General features: G+C 38.9%; 1 protein-coding gene across 1 annotated transcript in view; it reads left to right on the top strand.

Moving 5' to 3' along the window:
* Agpat5 (1-acylglycerol-3-phosphate O-acyltransferase 5) overlaps positions 1–24,676 on the top strand; it is a 48,600-nt gene that overhangs the window by 7,520 nt on the left and 16,404 nt on the right. The window contains exons 2-4 of the mRNA XM_006998530.4: positions 12,545–12,614; positions 20,183–20,298; positions 22,596–22,685. Coding sequence (XP_006998592.1) covers positions 12,545–12,614; positions 20,183–20,298; positions 22,596–22,685 — 276 coding nt within the window. The remainder of the gene's footprint in view (positions 1–12,544; positions 12,615–20,182; positions 20,299–22,595; positions 22,686–24,676) is intronic.

Raw genomic sequence — 24,676 nt, 5'->3', positions numbered from 1 at the left:
TAAGAGATTTATAAGATAATTTTATAAAACTGTAATTAAAACTTTATTTTTATACTTTTTATAAACATAAAACAAACCTAGTATTTAATGTTTCTGTAAAATAATGTTTTTATTTATTCTTTGAGAATTTTATACAATACATTTTGACCATATTCTTTTTCTTCTCCCAGTTCTTCCCAGATCCTCTGCCTTGTGTAGTCTTTTATGCCTTATTTTTCTATTTTAAGTAACAGATGCTATCTTAGTTGGCATTTTTATTGCTGTGAAGAGACACCATGACCATGGCAACTTTTATAAAGGAAAACATTTAATTGAGGTGGCAGCTTACAGTTTCAGAGGTTTAGTTTAGTTCATTATCATCCTTGTAGAGGCATGGCAGCATGCAGGCAGACATGGTGATGGCTACATCTTGATCAGAAGGCAACAGGAAGTCAACTTTGACTGGGAGTAGCTTGAGCATAGAACTCAAAGCCCACCCCCATAGTGACTCACTTCCTCCAACAAGCCCACACCTACTCCAACAAAGCCACACCTCCTAATAGTGCCACTCCCTTTGGGGGCTATTTCAAACCACCGCAGATATAATGAAACATTCAGGCATTTTGAGAAAGCCATATTTCCCCATATGCTTACTCCACACACATCTTCCTTAGGTCTGTAACTAGTTTGGTGTGAAACTTGAAACTTCTTCGAAGAACTTTAAATAAACATTGGAGTTGGGGGAGATGCCTCCATGACAGCGATATCTTGGATGGGTTTTTATCATGGCATTGCATATGACTGTGTGCTTTCATGAGGAAAGCAAAGGGAAGCATGGCTGCTTTTTTTCTAAAATGACCCAAGTTTGAAGAGCTAAAGAAACTTGGGAGATGACACTTCTTAATGGAATTAGAGGTTAATTCTTTCTGTGTTTTCATCTTACAGTTTCTTAGACAGTGGATGATATTAATAGCTAGAGAATCTAGCACTAAGTAATATTCCCAAAAGGGTTCTCAGAGCTTAGGTTTTCATCTGTGTATCCATATATCAGCATTCACATGTGCACTTTGTTTTAGGTGCTGTGCTGGTATCTGATGGGTGAAGAACTGTGTGGAGCTCACATTCTAGTGGGGAGACAAGCAGTAACAAGATGACTCCCACTGACTGCTGTGTGACCCTGTTTACCATAGGGGTGGAGGGTGGGGCTTTAGAAAGCTGCTCTGAGCAAGTGCTCAGAGTGTGTGTGCTCTGAAAAAGGATCCGTGTGGCAGCTCTCCGGGCAGTCCAGGTAGAGATGCTGGTCAGGGTAGTCAAGGAGTACGTATGCTGAGAATGACGGGAATCCTCCCAGGTCTGTTTCAGAAATAGCCAGTATGGGGGCTGGAGAAATGGCTCAGAGCGTAAGAGCAGGTACTCTGCTCCCAGAGGACCTGAGTTGTGTTCCATGTCAGGTGGCTTACAACCATCTGTGACTCCGATTCCATGGGGATCCAATGCCTCTGGCCTTTTCAGGCACCTGTACTCATGTGCACATGGCAATACACCTGTACACACAATAAATTAAAAACAATTTTTTTTAAAAAGCAGGTGTGAATTTGTGATTGGTAGCAAAGCCTTTACTGAATTCTACCCTATATCAGTATTGTTTATGAAGATCATTCATCCTACACAGTAGGCACCATTCTTAGCTTTTTTTTTGGACAGAAAACAGGTCCAGACAGTTCACAATGTAGTCTTCAGGACAGTCCAGTTTGGGAGCTGTGTTTGAAGATGCTTTTACAGGTGGTGACTGAAGTGAGTTCACTGTTCTTGGGGTATTCCTGTTATAAAAAGCATGGAGAAACAATCACAGAAAATACTTGATATTTGAAACTGTTGAATAGTTGTTTACTAGCTCTTCCAAATAGAGGGAAAGGAACACTTCAGAGTAACTTCTTCCTTGGGCTATTCAGATATACTTCACTGCTGCTGACAAATTCCTTTGAATCTTCACTTCCAATACAAGTCACATAGTTCTTTGATTGAGCTAGGCAAAGTGGCTCTCAGTTGATACTAGAGAGAATGTGATACCAGAATTACTGTGAAGACTTCAGACATGGCACGTAAGACATTCCAGTTCTGTCCTGCCCTGCTGCACCATTATCTGGTTTCCCTCTACCCCGTCTGTCCCTTTTTGCATTATAAAAATAATCTCTGTGGTGTACTTTTGAGCTGAGCCTCTACACTTAAAGTGCAGCTCACACTTGTGCTATTCCTCATCTGTCATCATCACACCCTACTCTTTACATTATTAACATATCATTTTGACACGGAATTAGTATGTCATTATATATATATATATATATATATATATATATATATATATATATATATATATATATACACACACATATACAGTCTCCTTTCCAAGATTGTAGTCTCAGAACTGTCAGTAAAGAGAGAATGAATACCTTAGGGAATCCCACTCTAGAGGTCTGTGGCCATGTGATAAGTCTTAATTTTAAGGAATAGGGGTTCTAGAATGGTTTGCTAGGATGGTTAAGTGTTTATCTAGCAAGGTTCACAATTGCTGAGACTATTGAATCCCCAGGAATATGAAATGGTACAGCAAGACAATGTAAAAGAATTCTGGGACTGCCAAGGAACAGAGAAACATTTGTTTGCTGGTTTTGAAAGCATGTGGTTTTAGAATTTTTAAAACTGCAACACAGAAGGTTTCCTTTATTTCTTCCATGACCCTAAAAGCAGCTACAGATAGAAGTGTTGTGAAGGTGTTTGAGTGTCTGTGTGTACAGATAAGAGGTAGTTCACAGGCTGGCAGCTTTGCTGTTACATCTTAGGCTGGGAATTCAAGGATAGGAAATAAATGAGTTCACATCTAGAAGAGCTGCGTTAAGTTCTAGCCATGTAGTAGGTGGTAACCACAGTTAGGGACCAGTGTTTTGCACTGATAAAATGGCTATCATTCAGGATAGAAAGAAGTCAGTTAATAAGAAAGAACAGTAACGGTGTAATGAGATAAGGACCAAAATAAAGACATAAATAACTTTGGAAGTAAGGAATAACGCAGCTGAATCCCAGAGTTTCTTTAAACGGGATTGGGGCTGTTCTTGGTATTAGTTAGTGATCTTCTGTGACTTGCAATGAATGTCACTTCTCTGTGCACCTATAGAATGACTTGTTCCTTTTCTGAGTGTGTATTGCTGTAGGACATGTTTGTGTTTTTTTATTCTTAATGGTTTCTTATATCTTACCCTTATGATTAATGTTCAGAATGAAAAAAACTATGTAAGTTTCTTTTAAAAAGTTATTTTTTATTTATTTAAAATAGGATTTTATATAGCCCAGGCTGTCCTCAAACTCATTATGTAAAATGACCTTGAACTTCTGATGTCCCTTAGTGCTGGGATTTCTGTGGTGCTTAGCTTCAAATCCAGGGTTTCATACATGCAAGGCCAGCTAGCACTCAACAACTGAGCTTTCCCCAGGCCCCCTAGTGAACCTTTGTAGAGAATACTTTCATTATGACTTTGGAATCTTGGAGAAGCCTGGGTATAATACCTTTTCCTTAGTCACACTGTATCAAGTAAGCCTCTCAATCTTGGTGTTCTTACCCTTAAATGGAATACATTTGTCATGCTGTTTTGAAGACTTTAATGGTTAATCTGCACTGTCAGCTTGACTGGATTTAGAATCACCCAGGAGATATGCTTCTGGATCTGTCTGTGAGGGTGTTTCCAGAAAGGTTTAACTGAGTGTGTCCTCATCACATAGGGATGAGGCAAAAAGAGGAAGCCAGGTGAGCAGCAACATTCACCTGTTTTCCAACCATGGACACTGTGTGGCCAACTGTGTCACACTCCTGCTACCGTGCCTTTCTACCTTGGTGGACTGGATCTACTCTTAAACACACCCTATTCCCCCAGATAGGGTTTCTCTGTGTAACCCTGGCTATACTGAAACTCTCTAGGTAGATCAGGCTGTTCTGAAACTCAAAGGACTAAAAGAGTGTGCCACCTTGCCTGACTAAAACAAATCCTTCTTAAATGGCTTCTTTCAGATAATTTGACACAAGAAAAGTAATTAATAAAAAATTAAATGAGATAATATATTGTCTAGTTCAGAGTCAGAAAAAATGAACCTTTCTGAAGGACAGTATCAAGAGACATGCATGCTGATTGTATGAGTTTTGTGATATGTTAAGTTTCTACTCACATACCACATGGTAATTGTTTTGTATTCTGATCATTAATCAAATTGTGTTTACTAATTTAGTCTTGTTACAAAGTATAATTTTACTAATTAGTAATATAGCAAATTTGCTCTTTACTTAATGAAACATTGCAAATGGGGCTCAGAAAAAGACCACAGGTTTTGTACATACTACAGTAGAAATCTCTCAGTCAAAATCTTGTGTTTCTTTACAAGGGCATGCCTAGAACAGGTCCTTAGGTGATTCCACTAAGCAAACAGGAGGAGTGTGGTTGCACCAGTTAGCCTAACCAGTCAGCATGGTCTCTTAAAGCCACAAATGCAATGTGGGAGCCTTTTTTTTTTTTTTTAAATATGTAGGAATTCTCTAAAATAACTATAGTATAGTAAGTACATGAACCAGGAGTTATTACTATAAATATTGTGCAGTGGTGTGTGCCATTCTTTTATGTGACTGGCAGAATTATTAGTTATTTTTATATCAGTAACCCCTAGAAGATGGCTATCGTATAGGCCTTGGGAAGTTTTCAGCTCTTGAAACCTGGGGACTACTGCTCTAGTTGTCTATGCTGTCCATGGTTGGCTAAAGTGTTAAATGGTGATTGTTTTGTGGGCATAAAAACAAATTTAAGAATTCATTTCTAATGATTGTAAAATAGAGTTTAAACTATACATTCAATCTTAGTCAATGTCCTTGTAGCTGCATTTCAGTGCAATTGGAGGGATATGGACTAGTTAGCTGTTTATTTTTTATTTTTTGGTTTTTTGAGACAGGGTTTCTCTGTGTAGCTTTGCACCTTTCTTAGAACTCGCTTTGTAGACCAGGCTGGCCTCGAACTCACAGAGATCCGCCTGCCTCTGCCTCCCGAGTGCTGGGATTAAAGGCGTGCACCACCACCGCCCAGCTTATTTTTTTATTTTTTACTTGATAACAGTTTTGAATTAAAAGTATATTAGATACAGAAAATTATTTAACTATTAATCTTCCCTCCCACCCCCCCACATGCTACCATACTGAGCATTAACGATTGATTTTTCCCAGATGATGACTGCCAGGTGTACCAGGTATATATAAAGTAGTTTATGTAGTCTCATTTATGTCAGTATAATCCTATAAGGAGCAATTAGTATATTATACTTTACAGTTAATGAGATAGGTGTGGAGAAAGCAGGCATAGCACATCCATTCTTGGGTAAGCTGGAGGACTGGGATTAAAATCTGTGTCTTCATCCAAGTTTAATACTTTGCAGCCTGTGGTCCTAGTGATCATGTTGCACAAAGGGCAACCTCTTCTTTAGATTGTGTATCCAAGACCTGTGAATTAAATGGGCAAAGGCAGGTTAACTGTAGAAAAAGTGTCAGGTTTATGGATGTTAGTATTTTTACATGTGGGAGGGAACTGGGAAGAAATGACAAACCCTAGTCAAGGGGGTGATGAAAAGTGCAGTGACATGTGAAAGAAAGAGTCTATAAGGGATATTGAGCTTTGAGGAAATGCTATACACCTGCAGGCGGTCCTCATATGCAGACTCATACTGGTCAACAGGTTTTGCTGCTGTAGACGGGGAACCGCTTTACCTAATGGAAACTTGCTGTGGAATAATGCTTTTGTACACTGTGGGATGTTCTGTATGCTGTGAATATGTGTTGCTCTAATTGGTTGATAAATAAAACGCTGATTGGCCAGTAGCCAGGCAGGAAGTATAGGTGGGATAAGCAGACAAGGAGAATTCTGGAAAGAGGAAGGCTGAGTCAGGAGACGCCAGCCCACCTTCCAGGGAGCATCATGTAATAGCACACAGGTAAAGCCACAGAACACATGGCAACATGTAGATTAACAGAAATGGGCTGAGTTTAAGTGTAAGAGCTAGTCAGTAGTTAGCCTGAGCTAATGGCCAAACAGTTTTAATTAATATTAAGCCTCTGTGTGTTTACTTGGGTCTGAGCAGCTGAGGACCAGGCAGGACACAGGAAAACTTCAGCTACAGGAACTTTATGTCCCCTTATAGGAAGTTACAGTCTGTCTCTAGGCAGAAAACTGAGGGCAGAGGACTCTACCAATGCCTATTTCTTAGCTGTTTTCACTCAGAATCATTCTTATGCTAAAGGGCATATTTTGGAATGAGTTATGATTTCTTTCAGTGTCATTTATATTTGAGAACAATGAGACTTTTTTCTCAATATGTATTATATTTTAACTTTTGCATGCTGGAAATAATGGACCCTGCTGAGATAAGTGAAGAAGACACTTCTAAATGTTATTAGTTCTTTTATGTCACCGTGACCAAAACACTTGACAGGGAGAAGTGCTTTATTTTGGCTCCCAGTCTTGATGGTTTTTAGTCCCTCATAACAGAGAAGCCTGGCAGTGGCACCAGGAGTATGTTCACATGGTAATAAACCAGGAAGTGAAGAACAAGGCCAGAACTAGGGGCCAGTATAACTTTCAAAGGCCAAACTCGTAACTACTTCCTGAAGGTTCCACCCCCCCACCCCACCCTCAAAACAGTGCGACCAACTGGAGGACAAAGACCCAAAGCATAAGCTAGTGGGGACCATTCCAGACTCAAAGCATGGCCTAACAAAGCAAGAATGTGGTGTTTGATGGAGATCTTGGGTATTAAATTCTGTTTTACTGCCTTGAGGGAGAGGGAGAGAGAGAGGAGAGAGCGACACCTCAAGTAGTATACATGTAATAGAACAAATTAAAAACTGTAGAAAACTGATCAGCATGAGAGATTCTATGCAGGTGAACAGGCTTGACTACAGCAGAAAATTATTTAAAAGTATTTGATTGTCTGCCATCTAGTTAATTAATTGAAAAAAGGAAAATTAATCCTTTTCTCTAAAGGGACTTTGGATGAGCTTTACATTTATTTGCTTTTGTGTGTGTGTGTGTGTGTGTGTGTGTGTGTGTGTGTGTGAGAGAGAGAGAGAGAGAGAGAGAGAGAGAGAGAGAGAGAGAGAGAGAGAGAGAGAGAGAAAGAAACAGCTTTCAGGAATTGGGCCCTAGGAATCAAACTCAGGTCGTCAGTCTTCGTGGCAGGTGTCTTTATACAGAGTCATCTTACTGGCCTCAGATGAGTTTTGAAAAAAAAAAAATGGATGAATCTAAAGTTACTTAAATAATTATATAAAATTTAAAAACATGTTTTCAAAATGCTTTGTGAAATATTTTGATTCGAGTTATTAAAGAAAATGGGAACTAGAAGATGCACAGGATGATGTCTTTAAAAGTCTCCAGTATATTTTTCATGTTTTATTTATGTTTATTCTAAAATTTCTTTTATGTTTAAAAGGAGACAGTTTTACTGGTACAAAACAAAAGTGTAAACTTAATGATTCCGTGAACATCTGTCTTTCGAAACTATCTGGGTGCTCAAGTCTAGGTTAGAAAACAGGCCACAGGAGAGTGTGACTTGTAAGTCAGCCTGTACAAGATGTCCTTGGCCCTCTCCTAGGACTGTGAACAGGACACCCTGTGGTACAAAGTGGCTATGATAAATGAAGCCTGTGGTCGGGCTGAAGGTGGAAAGGCATCAATGTGGAGTGAGTAACTGAGAGAGGTGCCCCAGAGAGGATCATAATAGGCAATCATATGGTGATCTACAGTTTTTATATGTAGATAGTGTGTAAGTTCTTAACCCTTTAAATTTTCTTTTTAATTTTTCCCCCCACTCTCACTCTAAGCCTAAGTGGCCTCACGTTCATATAATCCTTTTGACACAGCCTCCCAAATGCTGGGATTACAAGTATGAGCTACTGTGCCTGGCTTCTTAGCTTTTTAAGATTTGAAAACACTACAACCTTCTAATTAGTTATATATTCATTAATAAAATAGTAGTAGCTGGGTCTGGAGAGGTGGCTCAGGGATAAAAAACACTGGCTGCTTTTCCAGAGGGAGCCAGGTTCTATTCCCAGGAGCCACATGATAGCGCACAACCATCTGTAACTCTAGTTCTATGGAGCTGATGACCTTTTCTGGCTTCTGCAGGCACCAGGCAGGCACGTATACACAGACATACATGCATACACGTAAAACGATATTTTAAAATTGATAGTAATAACATCTTGAAATTTTATATTTTTGTATGTATATGGTGTACATGTGTGTAATATGCATGCTTGCATGTATGTGGGTGCTTGTGTGCAGGCACACGTGGCATGCCAGATGTCTTCCCGCATTGCTCTCCAATGCGCTCCAACCTTGTATGTTGAGGCAAGGTCTTTCACTTGAACCCAGAGCTTACTCATTTGGCTAGTGTAGCTAGCTGACTTGCTCCAAGGATCCTGTCTCTGCTTCCCTAGAGCTGGGATTACAGGCAGGCCACCGTGCCTGCCTTGCATTTCTGTGAGTACTGGGAATCTAAAGTCTAGTTCATATGCTGTGGCAAGTGCATTATCCACCGAGCCTCATCTCTAAAAATCTCAATCTTTTATGTATGTATGTATATTTTATGTATGTATATATATGAATTATTTATTTATTTATTTGGTTTTTCAAGACAGGGTTTCTCTGTGTAGCCCCAGCTGTCCTGGAACTTGCTCTGTAGATCCTCCTGCCTCTACCATCTGATTGCTGGGATTAACAGTGTGTACCACCCCCACTCTCTTCCCCCAGCTAAAATCTCTATCTTTTAAATGAAAACTTTTGGGACTATAGAGATGACTCAGTGGTTAAGAACACTATTGCAGAGGATCAGAGTTCAGTTTCTGGAAGCCATGTCCAGAACCACCCATAACGACAGCTCCAGGGGATGAATGTCCTTTTCTGGACTCTCAACAGCACCTGCACTTGCATGTACATGTACCCCTCATACATATAATTAAAAATAAATCTTTAAAATAGTTTCTTCCCCTTCATATTAATAAATGAAAAACATAACCTTTATTCTTCAAAGAATGGAAGAAATTTGAATTATTTTAGATAGAAGTGTTTATTCATTCTTGGAACTTTAGAAATGTAGAATCTTTAAAACTGTGTATATTAGATACATAAATGCTATTTATGCATTCTTTTCTTCATTAATAACTATTCAAAGTATTTGTGATGATTTGCATCTCTTTAAGATTTACAGTTTGATTTTTCACTTTGCTTTTAGATCTTTTGCAGTTTTACAAGTTGAGGACTATTCTATAGTTTTGAGTTTTTATTTCTATAGATTCCAAGCAGTTGTAGTTTAAATGAAATAGTTAAAAAGAGGCTAGTGCTCAGATATCTCCTCTGAGATAATGCTTTTTGGCTTCTTTATGTTTCAGCTGGATACAGCTGCCCTTTCAGTAAGCTATTGTGCATATGGATGAAAAAACTGCAATCTACTTGTGCATACATATACACACTTGAGTCTTGTATGTTTATATAAGTACATAGGTAAAATCTCTTAAAGGGATGTGAATTAAGTTCTGGGTGCTTTGTTTATTTGAGGGATGGACTTTCTTGTATCCCATGTTTCTTGTATTCAAATCTAGTATATATATAAAGCTGAGGATATCCTTGACATTTTCTGATGCTCCTGCCTCCATCTCCCTGGTGCTGCAGGTGTGAATTACTATGTCTGGTAAACAGGAGCCTTCTGCACACTGGACTTAGCACTCAACTGAGCTACATTCCTAGCCTCATGAATTAAGTTCTTGATGCTACTTTTCTTCCTTGTTTTCTGTCTTTAAGATTAGAGAAATTAATTGGTAAAAACAGAATAGGCGGCCTGTTCTGCCGAGCTTTGCAGTCATACTTGCGTCCGAGAACAGTAGTAGACAGTTCTGTGTTTTAAAGATACAGGTGTAGACTCTTAAGCTGACCTTGCCATTAATTGATTGATCTTTGGGTTCGGTTTTATTTTGTTTTCAACAAAAAACTTGTGCCATTAACCCACCATAGGTTGTTTTTTTTTGTGTTGTTTTGTTTTCTTGAATTTGGTCACTGTTCTTATACTTTATCATTAAGGATTATGCAAAAGTTAGCTAAGGCTTTTTTTTTTTTTTTTTTTTTTTTACTTTAATGCTTTAACTCACCTACGTGTAAAATCAGTGCTGAACCAGTCCAGAAAAGGACATTCATCCCATGGAGCTGTAGTTATGGGTGGTTCTGGACATGGCTTCCAGAAACTGAACTCTGACCCTCTATAGCCCCAAAAGTTTTCATTTAAAAGATAGAGATTTTACCTGGGGGAGAGGGTGGGGGTGGTACACACTGTTAATCCCAACAATCAGATGGTAGAGGCAGGAGAATCTACAGAACAAGTTTTTACTTTAATGCCTTAACTCACCTACATGTAAAATCAGTGCTGATCCAGGTAGTCTTCGTTTCCTTCTGTGTCCTAGAATGTATTGAATGTACTATTGGGGTGTGTGTGTGTGTGTGTGTCTGTGTGTGTGTGGTGTGTATGTCTATGTGTGGTGTGTTGCTGGATGGTTGGCATGGGGGTGTGTGTGTGTGTGTGTGTGTGTCTGTGTGTGTCTGTGTGTTTGGTGTGTGTGTGGTGTGTATGTCTATGTGTGGTGTGTTGCAGGATGGTTGGCGTGTGTGTGTGTGTGTGTGTGTGTGTGTGTGTGTGTGTGTGTGTATGTGTGTGTATGTGTGTTGCTGGATGGTGACCCCAGGACCTCTAGCATGCATGGCAAGCTTTCTCCCAGTAAGTGAAGGCCATAGCTATGGTGTTATTTTATGACCACAGTGGGGGTACCACTTACTTTGTGGTTTCTTCTCTAGTCCTCTAGTCCTCATTATGCTTGTTTTATTTTTAAATTCAATACAGTCTCATAAAGGACAACCTTGAAGTTCTGTCTTTTAATCCTGTGAAAACTGCCTTTTAGTAGTTTGTTTGCAATCTACATTCAAAAGATACATTTTAGTAATATCAACCAAATCATCCACAGGAAATGGAGAAGGATGATGAATGGCGAGAGAGACAGACAGACAGACAGATAGACAGAGACAGACAGAGACAGAGACAGAGTTGTATGTGTATAACTGACTCTTGCTGAGCAGCCCAGGCTGGCCTCAAATTCCAAATCCTCCTGCTTTATCCACTGAAGTGTCAGGGATTTCAGGCACCTTTGGATGGTTTGAGTGTTGTCTTCAGCATGGAAGCTAGACCTATCTCTAAAGAACCTTAGATCTTGTCAAAAAAGTACACACACACACACACACACACACACACACACACATCAAAACACTACTGTGTATCTGTAGTTCTAAATTCAGCATGTACCCAGTAGTCCTCAAATAGTTCTAGTTTATTGCTAAGAGAAGGGGGATTGGTCATGAGCTGGCACCTTTATGTTAACCCTGCACAGATCAACTAATCATTTGTTATTTACTTGTGTATAAACTTCGTTAGAAATATTTGGACATGTGAACATACTCACTGTGCAGTTTTCTAAGGTAACAGAGACCTTAGTCTAAGTCCTTGAAATCCTGACGTTATATCATATAGCTGTATTGTTTTCACAGAAGATTTATTAATGCCTTTTTCTTTTTTGTTGTTGTTAAGATATTAGAGAGCAGTTTCACAACCAAGGTAATCCCTTCAGATATTGCAGACCCAAAGCTTTAGCTAACTCTTGCATAATCCATAATGATAAAGTGTAAGAACAGCAACCAAATAAAGATGCCCCTTTGTTTCCTTTATCATTGGATACTTAAGATCACAACAGAACCAGGACAGTGAAAACCTGTAGTGAGATGTAGCCAGGTGGGTAGAGCGGCACACACTGCAGTCCTAGCACTCGGGAGGTGGAGGCCAGCCTGGGCCGCTTGAGACCCTGACTTGATGTTCCAGCTCAGAGAGACCCTTCTGGCTTCTCTGTTCCAGTCTCCTCACTCCTTAGCCTGAGTTTTGTTCCACACACTGGTGTACTAACAGAGGACTCCAACACACGGCTTTCATTTGGTCTTCTGTTCAGAAAACCTCTAATCTCATTGGCAAAAACCATACCCAACGAATACACCAGCTCTCCATTTTACAGATCCTTAAAATATAGAGTAAAAATAGAGTATTTTTATAATATTTGTGTTATGTCTCATTATAGTTGATATGTATATGCCTGTCTTCATTGTACGGTGAAGTTTTATATATTATTAGCAATCAATACGTTTTTCTGGATTTTCTTATAGGGATATCAATCATCCTGTCTTACTTTATGATCATTAACCTGTCCTATATTTAAGCACTTTATAAGCATGAGCTATTTATGGTGTGTGGGGCTCTCAAGAGAGCTCTGATGTTTATTAGTCATGGATAGGGCTAGTTATAGTGTGTGCTTGTCAATTTTCTTTCACCTTTTTTTCTGTAATTTCATGCACATGTTTTGAATTATCAAAGTAATGATTTTTTTTGTCTTCTCTTTTAGATATTGCTATATGGAGATTTGCCAAAAAATAAAGAAAATGTAATATATTTAGCAAATCATCAAAGCACAGGTATGTATTTCATTTGCCTGAAATTTGGATTTTTCTACAAATGGTAAGTGAGCATTAAAATATACAAACATACATATGTTTTAGAGACAGGATCTTATGTAACCCAGAATGGCCTCGTACTCTCTAAGTAGCTGAGAATGATTTTAAGCTTGGGATACACCTGCCTTCACCTCCCAAGCACAGGAATTACAGGTGTTCTGTATACCTGGCTTATGTGGTGCTGGGATTAAAGCCAAGGCTTCATACATGCTAGACAAGCGCTGTACCATCTGAGCTAAACCCCTAGCTCATCAAAGTAATATCTTTAAGGTCATTTATTTAATTGGACTTATTATGTGTATATGTGTCTGTCTATGGGTTTGACCATGTGAGTGCACTTGCCTGTGGAGGCCAGAAGAGAGCATCAGATCTGCCACAGAGCTTTAGTTACAGCTGGTTGTTAGCTACTCTGTGTGGGTTTAGGAAGCTAAACTGTAAGAGAAATATGTACTCTTAATGGCTGAGCCCTGATTTCAGCCTTAAAAATATTATTTTTTTTATATTTAAACAAAGTGAGTTTTGTTTTGTTTTTGTTGTTAACATATGAATGTGAAAGGTATGGATTTTTTCTAGGCTTCTCTTTTGCATGTACTAGGCCATCTTCTTACTTCTCACCCATTTCCTGGAATAGTCTATTCAGTTTTCTGCTTTGTAAGTTGTATTTCTAGAAGTGGAATTGTGTATATATCCATGTGTATATATTTTAATTATTAATTCTTTGTCTAGCCTTTTATTTACTTTGAGACATACTCGTGCAATGTTGCCAGGGCTGGCCTTTAACTCATGATTCTCCTGTCTCAGTCTCTGAAGTAATGGATTGCAGTTGTATGCCACCACTGTCTGCACTTTATATTTCTGATTAAGTTGCTTATTGGTGTGCTGGTGTGTGACCGCTCATTTCCTGGATGCAGTGTCGTGTTATAATTAGCTCTCACATCTGTAGTTCCTGTTGCCTCTTGAGTCATGGTGGTTTAATTCTAACTTGCTATTCTTCCATCAGAGACAGCATAAGACTAGTTTCTAGTATAGAACTCTATTTACTTTCAGTCAGGTCAAATACATAAAACTATGTATTTTTAAATAATTATCAATAAATTGTAAAAGCTATACATTGAATCCTGCGGTCCCTTCATGAAGTTTCTCCACATTGGACGTCTAACAGGTGCAGAGCGTGAGCCAGGACAGTCAGGTGATTAGCCAAAGTATGCTTTAATTATCCAAGTAATTCACTTCCTCCAAAAATCACACTTTGTGTATTTTTTAAACCGATGGCTGCTTTGGATACATACCTTCTGTGTTTCATTTTTATTGCTTTGAAAAGAACAGTGCCTAGAAGCTCAAAGCCAAAACACCCCAAACAATGATAATATTCTGAATGGAAAGTCACTTGTGCCTATGGCCTTGTTTCCCTCCCGTCAGCCAACTTGGTGGGATTTTGTTGCTTTTATACTACGTGCACCGTAGACAATGCAGAGACAAAGGAGTTGAAACGAGTTTTTCTCTGTTTGACACACTGGTAATTTTATCAGATTGATAGGACAGTGGCTGAAGCTCCAAAGCTGGATAGAAATTTTGATATCAGATGTATTATCCTGGGTCATGTTTATGAGACTGGCTTAGACTCTGCATTTGACTTTTAGCAGAACCACAAAATAACCCAGGGTGACTGTCTGCTTCTAATTGGCCTGTCCAGACATGCTGACCTTTTCCACCACAGCCTGACCTCCTGTTGTTGAGGGGAGTTTTTACCTGGCTCAAATATCCATGCAGTTTTCTTTAGCTTCTTTCTTCTAGTTTAATGAAAATAAGCTTTCCTTAACAGAACTGCAGACCTAGCAAGGGCATGTGGAACCACAAACTCCAGCACTCCTGGGGGCCATGCAGTAACAGGCCTGCTGAGGAGAGAGCTGAGGCTGGCATTTCACTGTTGTCCATGCTGGCCTTTGGTATTCCTTTAGAGCAGACCTCAGGAAAAGCATTGTAAGTGAGCAGCAGATAAGAATCCTACTTGGTGTTGGAAATTTGAAGGTGACCTGGGAAGCAAGAGATCCAAGCCAGGCCATACTGACTCTTAGTCTAGAGGGATATTCCCCCACCCTGCATCCAAGAGACCTGCTCTAGAACTGATGCCTAATAACACCCAACCTTTAGGGGTTGAAAATGTTGTGCTCCGAGGTTCTGAATCAACCCAAGCAGACACAAGAGATTACTGCAGGGCAGGATTTAATGCAGGGCAACACAGAAGAAGTGGGGAAGGGGAGGATTTGATTGATCGGGCTGTAGATTGGGACCTGAACTGTAACCCTGAATGTCAGTTGAAGCAAGTATTTAAGCACAAAAATCACAAACATTTGTTGCCGAGTTACAGCTACAGTTTTCACCAATCAGGATTTAGACATTAGGGACATACAATGCAAGCTTCAGTCCAACCAATCAGATTCATTTGTTCCTTCTGTTGTTAAGAGCAGGCATAATGTTTCTAGAGAACCAAAGATGCATAACGACTATTTTTATGATTTAGGGGATGAGGTGGGTCAGCTATTGAAAAGTTCCCAGCTTGCCTAGGGCTTGGGAACCTGGACTTGGTTTCATCCGTTAGGTAAAATGGAGTCTGAAGTCAAAATGACAGTACCAAGGACAAGGTGATTTTTCCTATTCCCAAAAAGAACACCTCTCTCCCCCACATCCCCAAGCAGGCATTCTCTGTGTAGCTCTAGCTGTCCTGGAACTCACTATACAGACCAGGCTGGCCTTGAACTCACGGAGATCAGCCTCTCTCTGCCTCTGAAGTGCTGGGATTAAAGGCATATTCTACCACTGGCTGGCAAACACTCTTTTTTAAATTTTTAAATTTTTTTGTCAATGTGAAGATAGTACCCAGAGCTCCTTGCTTGTTAAGCAAGAACTCTGCCGAACACATACATGTACCACAAACTAAGAAGGCTACATTTTGAGCACCTTTAAAAAACCCACAATTTGGGAACATACCAGAGGATGGCTTTGGATTGTATTAGAACTGCATGTTAGTCTGTATATGCTGGAGGAAGGTATGGATTCTGATATGAGAAAACTACACCTGTTTTTTTGCATGTAATTCTAGGCTTCCAGAGGCTTCTAAAGCCTGGCCACCCAGTGTGGGTTGCTGTATTTGTAAGAATCACAGTGGAACATCTCTGAGAATGTCAGAACTGTTGGTCCAGCCTTGCTCACCCTCACCCAGCACTTGCTGGTGATGCTCATGTAGAGTTGACATTTACATTAGTCTCTCAGCTGCTGCTTTTACTTGACATCTTTGTCTCTATAGCCTTACTTACGTTAAACTTTTGACTCCAGAGGAGTGATTCCTCCTCTCCCTCTTAATTGTCTGCTTTGACACTGTTTACCTTTTAAACTTCATTACCGCTCATTTAGTTTAGATGGCAGTTTCCTGACTATGTATGGTTGAGTAGATGGTCATAAACACTTGAGAGCTTTGCAGTCTGGGAGACCCTGTGTAAGTGTGCTCCTCCTGTAGACTCTGTGCCAATGGGCAGAGTACTCGGGTTCTCTGAGCCTGTGGGTTAGATGTGAGTGATGCCTAGTGATTGAGGCTTTAAGGCAGTGTGCAAATAGTTACATTCATAATCCCAGTAGAGTGTCTGGCATATGGGTGACATTTAGCAGTAGTGTGGATGATGGTGGTTATAGCACAGTGCTGGATCATGGGCACAAGCTCTTATGGGTCATATATCATAACCCAAAGAATTAGAAACTAATGAGACATAACTATTCAGATGAGGAAAATAAGGCTTATTTGTCCATTCTCCCTGCAAGTTGAGGGGAACATGGCTTTGCTTATCCTAACTTAACCAAATTAAATTATTCTTGCCAGAGCACAGAATAAAAATATTTATGGGAATGCAGTACATTCCCTTCTATGTTTTAATCCAGTGTTACCTCCAAAACCTCAGTGTGAGTGAATAGAGTAGACATGGTGAGTCTATGCTATGTCATTGGACTATCTAAGTTCTTTTGTATTTGGGACAAGGTCTTACTGACCTGGAACCTGCGTTGTAGACCAGACTGACCTTGAACTCAGAGCTTTGCCTGCCTCAGCTTCCCCAGCTCTGAGATTAAAGGCATTGCCACCATGCCTCAGCGTGTAAGTTACTTCTTAAGTGTTTTTACTAAAATTTTCAAATTTAAGGGCATGATTCAGGGCAGTTTACCCTATACACATGACATATTTTTAAATATTTATATATTCTCAATAATTCTTAGAAGGTGCACCAGAGTCCAGAATATAGCTACTTAAATATGAAAATGAATGTATTATTCCCTAAGCTTTAAAAAAATAAAGTATTAGGAAAAGATATCAAATTTGGCTTTTAGCTATTTATCTCATTTATATCCAGGATATACACTAGCCAGGGAACACCATTGATTAGTGTTTCTCAACCTGTAAGTCATGACCCATTTGGGGTTGCATATCAGATATTTACATTATGAATCATAACAGTAGCAAAATTACAGTTATGACATAGCAATGAAATAATATTATGGTTGGGGTCACCACAACATGAGGAACTGTATTAAAGGGTCACAGCATTAATAAGGTTGAGGACCCTTGCCATAGAGCCTTCACAGAGTTAGTTCTCAGTGTCTGTATAGACAACGTTTATATTAGATATTCTTCTCACGGGCTTGGTTATAAGATTTAACTAGAAATAACTTTTGTAATTTCTAATTTAAAATAGTTAATTAAGATTTTTCTTGAAAGTTGATTATTCATTATTTAAAGAGAGAAAATTCTAAAATGTTCCACTTGTATGTGCATTAGGAAAGAATTTTAAATGGTCAAGAATTATACTATAGCTATGGGAAAGTGCCCCATTTTGATAAGTCCTTAAACTCCAGGCGTTGTAATATTTCCCATAGTTAGTTGGTTGCAAAGCGCGTGGACACCCCCAGTCCTTTTTATTTCTTCTTTTGAAGCATAGTCTCACTAAGTTACCTTGGTGGGCCTTGAGTTCATGATCCTTCTGCCTCAGTCTTTCAAGTAGCTGGGATTACAGGCCTGCATGTCAGACTGGCTGTAATCATTTGTTGCTTTACAATAAATGTCTTCTCTAATTGACTCCATTTGTTCTCATTTTCGTGGCACTGAATACACTTGACTTCAGATTCTTAGCAACATCCCTATTTCACACCCTTGAATTCCTCTCTAAATCCTAGAAGACTTTTCCTTACCTCTCACCTTGATGTTTCCATTCTCATGGAAGGTTCAGCAGCCATTTATTAAGTCTTAAATTTTTCTGCTTTTTAGGACACTTTATTTCTGTTTATTTCACCTGATAAAGTTTACATGACCCCCAGGTATATAAGAAAAATATGATCAAACATTTACTAATAATAAATAGTAAAGAGATTTATTTTTAAATACATAAAATTTTAGCATTTATTAAAGATGAAAGCATAATGATATGCTTGAATTTGTAAATAAGAAGTTGACTTTGACAGTATTTGATACTATAGGATGTAGACCATTTCAGTGTTTTTCAGAATTTATCAGGATTTTGATTTTGTAGTTGTTGATGCTAAGAAGGTTGTTTCCATAAACACATAGTACAACACTGCACAATTGTGTTTAATGCCATTCCAGAAATTGTTTGAAATTCCATTCTGTTATTAGGTCAAAATTTATTTAATGAAACTCAAGCTAACAATTAAACAACAGTTTTTAAAATCAAACATTCAAATGCAATACAATTGAAAGGTATACTAGTTTGGTATTTACATGCTGAGGAATGGTAGTGGTGAAATATTAAATATCTTCTGTAATTAAACCATTATATTTCTGTAACAGCAGCGTGGGGCATTTACCCACCAACCCCACAGCTCCCCAGAGTTTTGAGTGTGAACAGCAGGAAATATTAGATAGAAGGATTTATAGCAGAGAATCTTGAGGAGATAAACAGAAAATAAAGGATAGCCTCGAGAGGGCCTGGAACCTATTCCAACGGGCCCCGACTGTCTCTGCCCCAGGGTTTTTATAGAGACGCCAAGGGGTGGAGCAAAAGACCTCCTCCCCCAGCACAGCCAAGTGCAGACCATCTCAGACACCTGCACTCAGGCCCGTGGTCCTGATCATCCTCTATTCGGACCTGCTGGGTAAAGCCACGAGGAACCCCAGAACGGGCTCCCACACAGCAGGAAACTCGTGTGTGTGTGTGTGTGTGTGTGTGTGTGTGTGGTGTTAAATGCACTGCACTTAATAACACTCTACTGGTCTTGAATCTGAGTCATGTTTGTTTCTGGCACCATTGATTGGCTTTGCATGGTGGGACAGCTTGTGTAGTAAGAAGCACACGAGTTACGTGTTCAGAATGAAAGCTGCTCAGTACAGCGTGGGGGAGAGATCCCGGAAACACCCGAATCAGTATGCTTTTGATTTTGAATTAATTTTGGTCATTGTTAAAAAAACTTTTATCCCCAAAGTTTTTTCAACCTCTAAAATAACCTTTTATAGGATTGCAGCCCACAGTTTCAAACACTGAGAAATATGGAATACATATCTTACCTAGCACTGTTTCCATCACATGAGATCCTTGTTTGGCTGCTGTTCCAGTTGAACACTGTGTCCATGAAGTCATTAATAAAGAGGTAGTGCAGTGGCCTTTTGTCAGAGACTATATATATAGAATATTTAACTGCACTTGTTTTATTGCCATTTTTTGTTTATATTTTCTATTCATTAAAAAAGAAACATTTCTGGTGTTTTTAGCCTTCATTAAAAGTGATTTTGTCCCATTTATATTCTGTTAGTAGATCATTTTAATAATTTGTTAAGTTTTTAAACATTTGTTTTTTATTTGTGTGTGTGTGTGTGTGTGTGTGTGTGTGTGTGTGTGTGAGAGAGAGAGAGAGAGAGAGAGAGAGAGAGAGAGAGAGAGAGAGAGAAAGAAAGAGAGAGAGAGAGAGAGACCTTGCATATATGTATGTATATGTACCGTGTATATACCTGGTGCACTTGGAACTCAGAGGAGAGCATCACTGGACCTGGAGTTAGAGGCAGAACCACTATGTGTGTACCAGACCTAGGTCCTCTGCTAGAACAGCAAATGTCCTTAACCAGTGAGCAAAATCTCTCCAGCCCTATGTATTTTGTAGTTATTTTGTGTTTTATCCTTAAAATAAAAGGTCTTTTAAGAAATGGGGAAAGATAGCTCCTCCTTAATTTATGATTTATTTATTTTTAATGTGTCTGGAATTGGCTGTGCTTTAAGCATTTTAATCATATTTTAAAAAAAAAAAAATTAAAAAAGCGATTTCAACACATGTCTTGTTGTGTTGCCCTGCTGGGCCTGAACCTGATCTGTAGCCTAGGTTGCCTTTGAGCTCATGGTCCTTCTGCCTCTGCCTCCGTGGTCATGTTTCATTTATCTTGTGCAGACAGTACTCTGAAGAAGAAGAGCTTTTGTTTCTGTGAGGGGAAAGTGGAAATTGACTTTGGCTAGTCATGTCCTGACTGACTGGGTTCTTTCTTACAGTTGATTGGATTATTGCGGACATGCTGGCTGCCCGGCAGGATGCCCTTGGACATGTGCGCTATGTGCTGAAAGACGGGTTAAAATGGCTTCCATTGTATGGGTTTTACTTTGCTCAGGTAACCTTTGTCTTTGCTCTTTTATTTCAAATTCAACACAATTTAATGAGAATATGTCCGATTTTCTTTGTTTTATGGTACTAGTGATTGAACATGGGGCCTTGTGCATGCTCAGTACAGATGTTTTTAAAATGGCTTATAATGGCTTATTTTAAATGTAAGTATTTTTATTTAGAATTCTGTGTGTGTACACATAATGTGCATGATGCATATGGAGGTCAGGGGACAGGTTGGCACAACTGCCAAACACCTTCCCCTGGGTGTCACTGCTCAAGCACCTTCCACTTTTTGTTGGAGACAATCTCCTAGACCTTTGTCCTGTTGGCCAGCCTAGCTAGCCAGTGAGCCCCAGGAACTCCCTGTCTCTGCCTCCTTGCCATTACTGGGATTACAAGTGTGCACTGCAGTGCCGAGTTATTTACATGGATTCTAGGGATCCAAACATGGATCCTCATATTTGTGAGACAAGTGCTTTCCCAACTAAGCCTTCTCCACAGCTCTTATTCTTAATTGTGAGTCTCTACATGTCTGGTTTTCCAAATAGTCAAATGGAATAGCAGAAATACAAACACCTAGAAGTCAAATAGAAAATTAAAAGGCATAGAATTTGACAATCAATTATGTTAAGATAATTCAAGGGGCTGGAGAGATGGCTCAGTGATCAAGAACACTGACTGCTCTTCCAGAGACCCTGGGTTCAATTCCCAGCACCCACATGACAGCTTACAACTGTCTGTGACTCCAGTTCCAGAGGATCTGACACCCTCACTCAGACATACGTGAAGGCAAAAACCAATTGCATATAAAATAAAAATAAATTATTTAGTTTTATTTTATTTATTTTTTTTTTGTTTGTTTTGCTTTTTTTTTTTCTTCGAGACAGAGTTTCTCTGTGTAGTTTTGGTACCTGTCCTGGATCTCGCTCTGTAGACCAGGCTGGCCTCTAACTCACAGAGATCCGCCTGGCTCTGCCTCCCAAGTACTGGGATTAAAGACATGCACCACTGCCACCAGGCAATAAATTATTTTTAAAAAGTCAAAAAAAATTGATTCAAAAATAGTTAGTAATCTGTAGGAGATAAAACCAGGTACTGAGCTCAGTGTATGAAGTGTTCAATGTGAAGGAATGTATTTCTCACAGTTTTGAAGGCTGAAAATCTCAAGATCAGACTATGGATGGGTGGTACTGCTTTTTCTCAAGGCCACGTTTTTGGCTTACAGACTGCCTTCTCCCTGTATTCTGAGCTGGCCTTTCTTCCACATATATGCATTCTTGGTGTGTGTTCCACTAGCAGGGCCCTAGCTAGTATATTTCACTTAACTGTAATTATTTTCTTACAGACTTTATCTCCATATATAGTCACTGTGGAAGTTGGGGCTTCAATATAAGATTTGAGGGGAACAAAATTCAGTCTGTAATGATGTCACATAAATCTTTGTAGCTGAGTATATATTTTAATTTCCTAAAGGTAGTAAATGTAGACTTTTTTTAAATTATTTTTTATGCCCTTCCCTCCTGGCCAATAGCCAACTTTATTTTTTTCTTTTCTCCCTCTCTTCCTTCCTTCATTTACTTATTGTTTTTAATTTATTTTGTGTGATTGAGTGTCTTTAGTATATGTATTTCTAGTACTTAGTACATATTTTAATTCCCTAAAGGTTGTAAGTGTAGATAGACTTAAAAAAAATTTTTTTAGGCCCTTCCTTCCCCGCCAGTGGCCGCTTTTATTTATTATTTTTAATTGGCTTTATTTTATGTGATTGAGTGTCTTGTGTATATGTGTTCCTGGTGCTCATGGAAGTCAGAAAAAGACACTAAATCCCCTGCAACTGGGTTAGAGATGGTTGTGACCACGTGGGTGCTGAGAACTGAACCCTGGTCCTCTGAAAGAGCAAAAAGTGCTCTTAACCGCTGAGCCATCTCTCATCCTGGATACTTTTAATTACTTTGTTGATGATAGTCATCAATGAGTCAGTAGAAATCAATGAGTTAAGATCCATCACAAGAAATTTTTGAACTAAATCTTTTAAAGAAAGGAAGAATATTTTAACTGCTAGCAAAATTAAATGTTTGTGTATTTTTTTAGTACAGTGCAGCATGCAGTTTTTCTTGGGTTCTGTAGAAATAGAATTTTCAGTTATAAATTGTATAGATGGTAATATTTAAATATTAACTGTAGTTCTGAAATGTAGTTTTATACTTTACTCATTGGGAGTAAAGCTGCCTTTTTGATGACTACGATGATTAGTTATTTAAAGAGTAATTGCTCTTTCTCTTTTTCTTTTTTATGTACCAGCATGGAGGAATTTATGTAAAACGAAGTGCCAAATTTAATGAAAAAGAAATGAGAAACAAGCTTCAGAGCTACGTGGACGCAGGAACACCAGTAAGAGTGCCTGTTTCCATTCCTCAACTCTGTGCAACTTAAGAAATTAAAATCTGGGTCATTTTGAAAACATATTACCCCATAAAGAATAACTAATTCAGAGTTTTGCTGAGATAAACTTTTGGCTATCAGGAAAGATTGTTACTGATGATTATAAGGGTTTGGGGGATGGGATTATCAGTATTGACTCAGGAAGAGCAAGTGTGTGTCTTTTAGTCTACAGAGGATGGAGGTTCATTGGCAGCTTTACATTTGAGCACTGAAGAACTAGTCTTCATTTTAGATTTAGTTTTAGAAGAACAACTGTTTTCTGTTTGTGTAAATGTGGATTTTTATTGCATAAGTTAAGGTTTACAAAAAGCAAAGCAAAGTCTCCTGATGAAAAATCATTTAGAGTGAGTATTTTACAGAACTTTTCTCCATAAAGGGGGGAAAATAATTTCAATCTTCTATTTCAAGAATGCTAATTGCTTTTTTCCAAATGCCTTTTCCCTGTGGTTCTGTCTGTAGTTGACCTTAATGACTGTGGTAAGAACTTGCAGAGTTCTTTTCTTTTTTCTCTCACCTTCTTCTAACATCATGCTTCCACTTACCAGGCAGCAGCTAGAGCTGCTTATTGGCTGGTATGATCAGTGTTTACTTCTGAGTACCTTCCAAGACTTTCTAAGGTATGAAGTTGCACCTAATGTGGAGGTGATGGTAATAGGATATAATGGTGAACAGTGGCCCTTTCTCCATTTACAGCACACCCAGAGAGCAACCATAACACAGAAAAGGGGATGCCTTGGTTTGAAATGGTGTGAAATTTAATAGAAGTTTTGTTTGTTTGTTTGTTTGTTTTTAAACATCTTCAGAAGACAGAATTGTACTTTTCTGAAATTGTAAAATATGAAGGCATGGACTTGTGTGTGCCCCTTCTTTCCTCCAACTCGCCAGCCAACCCAGCCAGAGACAATTACTTTAGTTTCTTGTGTCTTCTGCTGCGGGGTTGTATCTAGGAAGCAAATAAACAGACGTTGGCTTTGTATTCACAGTCTGCCCTTTCTTTGTGTCTTCTAGTAAAATGGTCATCAGAGTGCTGTGTGTGGAGACTTCTGTGTGTGTTGCAGCCTGTTTCTCTGGCTGCTTTCATCAGCTGGTCTTTGCCTCTGTCTTAAGCAAAGTAGTATAGGTTTGTTTGTTTTTGTTTTAAACCTAGATGAGCCTTTTTGAGCTTGGTTCTGTGGTTTATTATCACTAATTTTGGAAAATACATGGATGTTACAAGTTCAAAACTCCTGATCTAAAACGTTATAGTTCCTTTTGGAGACTAGAAAGAGTAACATTCTTGACTTTCCAGCTTTTAGCTGTTGCCTGTCTGATGATTTCAGGACATATCCAAAACCAGCAGCAACTGGTCTTTGCTTCCCTTAATGGCACTTCCTTGGACTGATTCTTCACCAAGGCTTTTCCTGTGATAGGTCCCTTGTGATTACATTGGCCTCCTGGGTAGTTTATGGTGATCTCCGTTGTAAGGGCCAGGGAGCTTCCCTTGTCATGTCACGTGACTACCATGTTGTCACAAGTTTCTGAGATACAGGCATAGATGCAGCTTACTGTCTTTCCTTCCATACTGTATGTGTGTACATGTGACATTTCCATGGTTAATAATAAGCTTGATGAGGAAGGAATTATATTTTACAGTTTTCTTGTAAACATATTATGGAGTATACAACTAATCAAGATTTAAAGTTCTAAGGTTATTGCTGTATGAATGTGTTGACTCTGAAAACTAACTAGTAAGTTAATTTTTTTGAACTAAAATAGAAGGAAATTTTAAGAGCATGCAAATTGCTGCTTGGAGTTTCCTCTAGTCCTTTAACAGTCTCTCACTTTGAAATAAGAGAGTGAGACTCAGTGAAAAAGTAAATGAATTTATGCAGTTCATAGGGAAAGACTGCTTTTAATAGAAAATTATCATTTCAATAATAGGCTATGGGTGGTGGTGGCGC

This window comes from Peromyscus maniculatus, chromosome 17, assembly GCF_049852395.1.
Source record: "Peromyscus maniculatus bairdii isolate BWxNUB_F1_BW_parent chromosome 17, HU_Pman_BW_mat_3.1, whole genome shotgun sequence".
Lineage (NCBI taxonomy): Eukaryota > Metazoa > Chordata > Mammalia > Rodentia > Cricetidae > Peromyscus > Peromyscus maniculatus.
The sequence above is the reverse complement of the archived record's forward strand: the minus strand, read 5'-3'. Positions and strand labels throughout refer to the sequence as shown.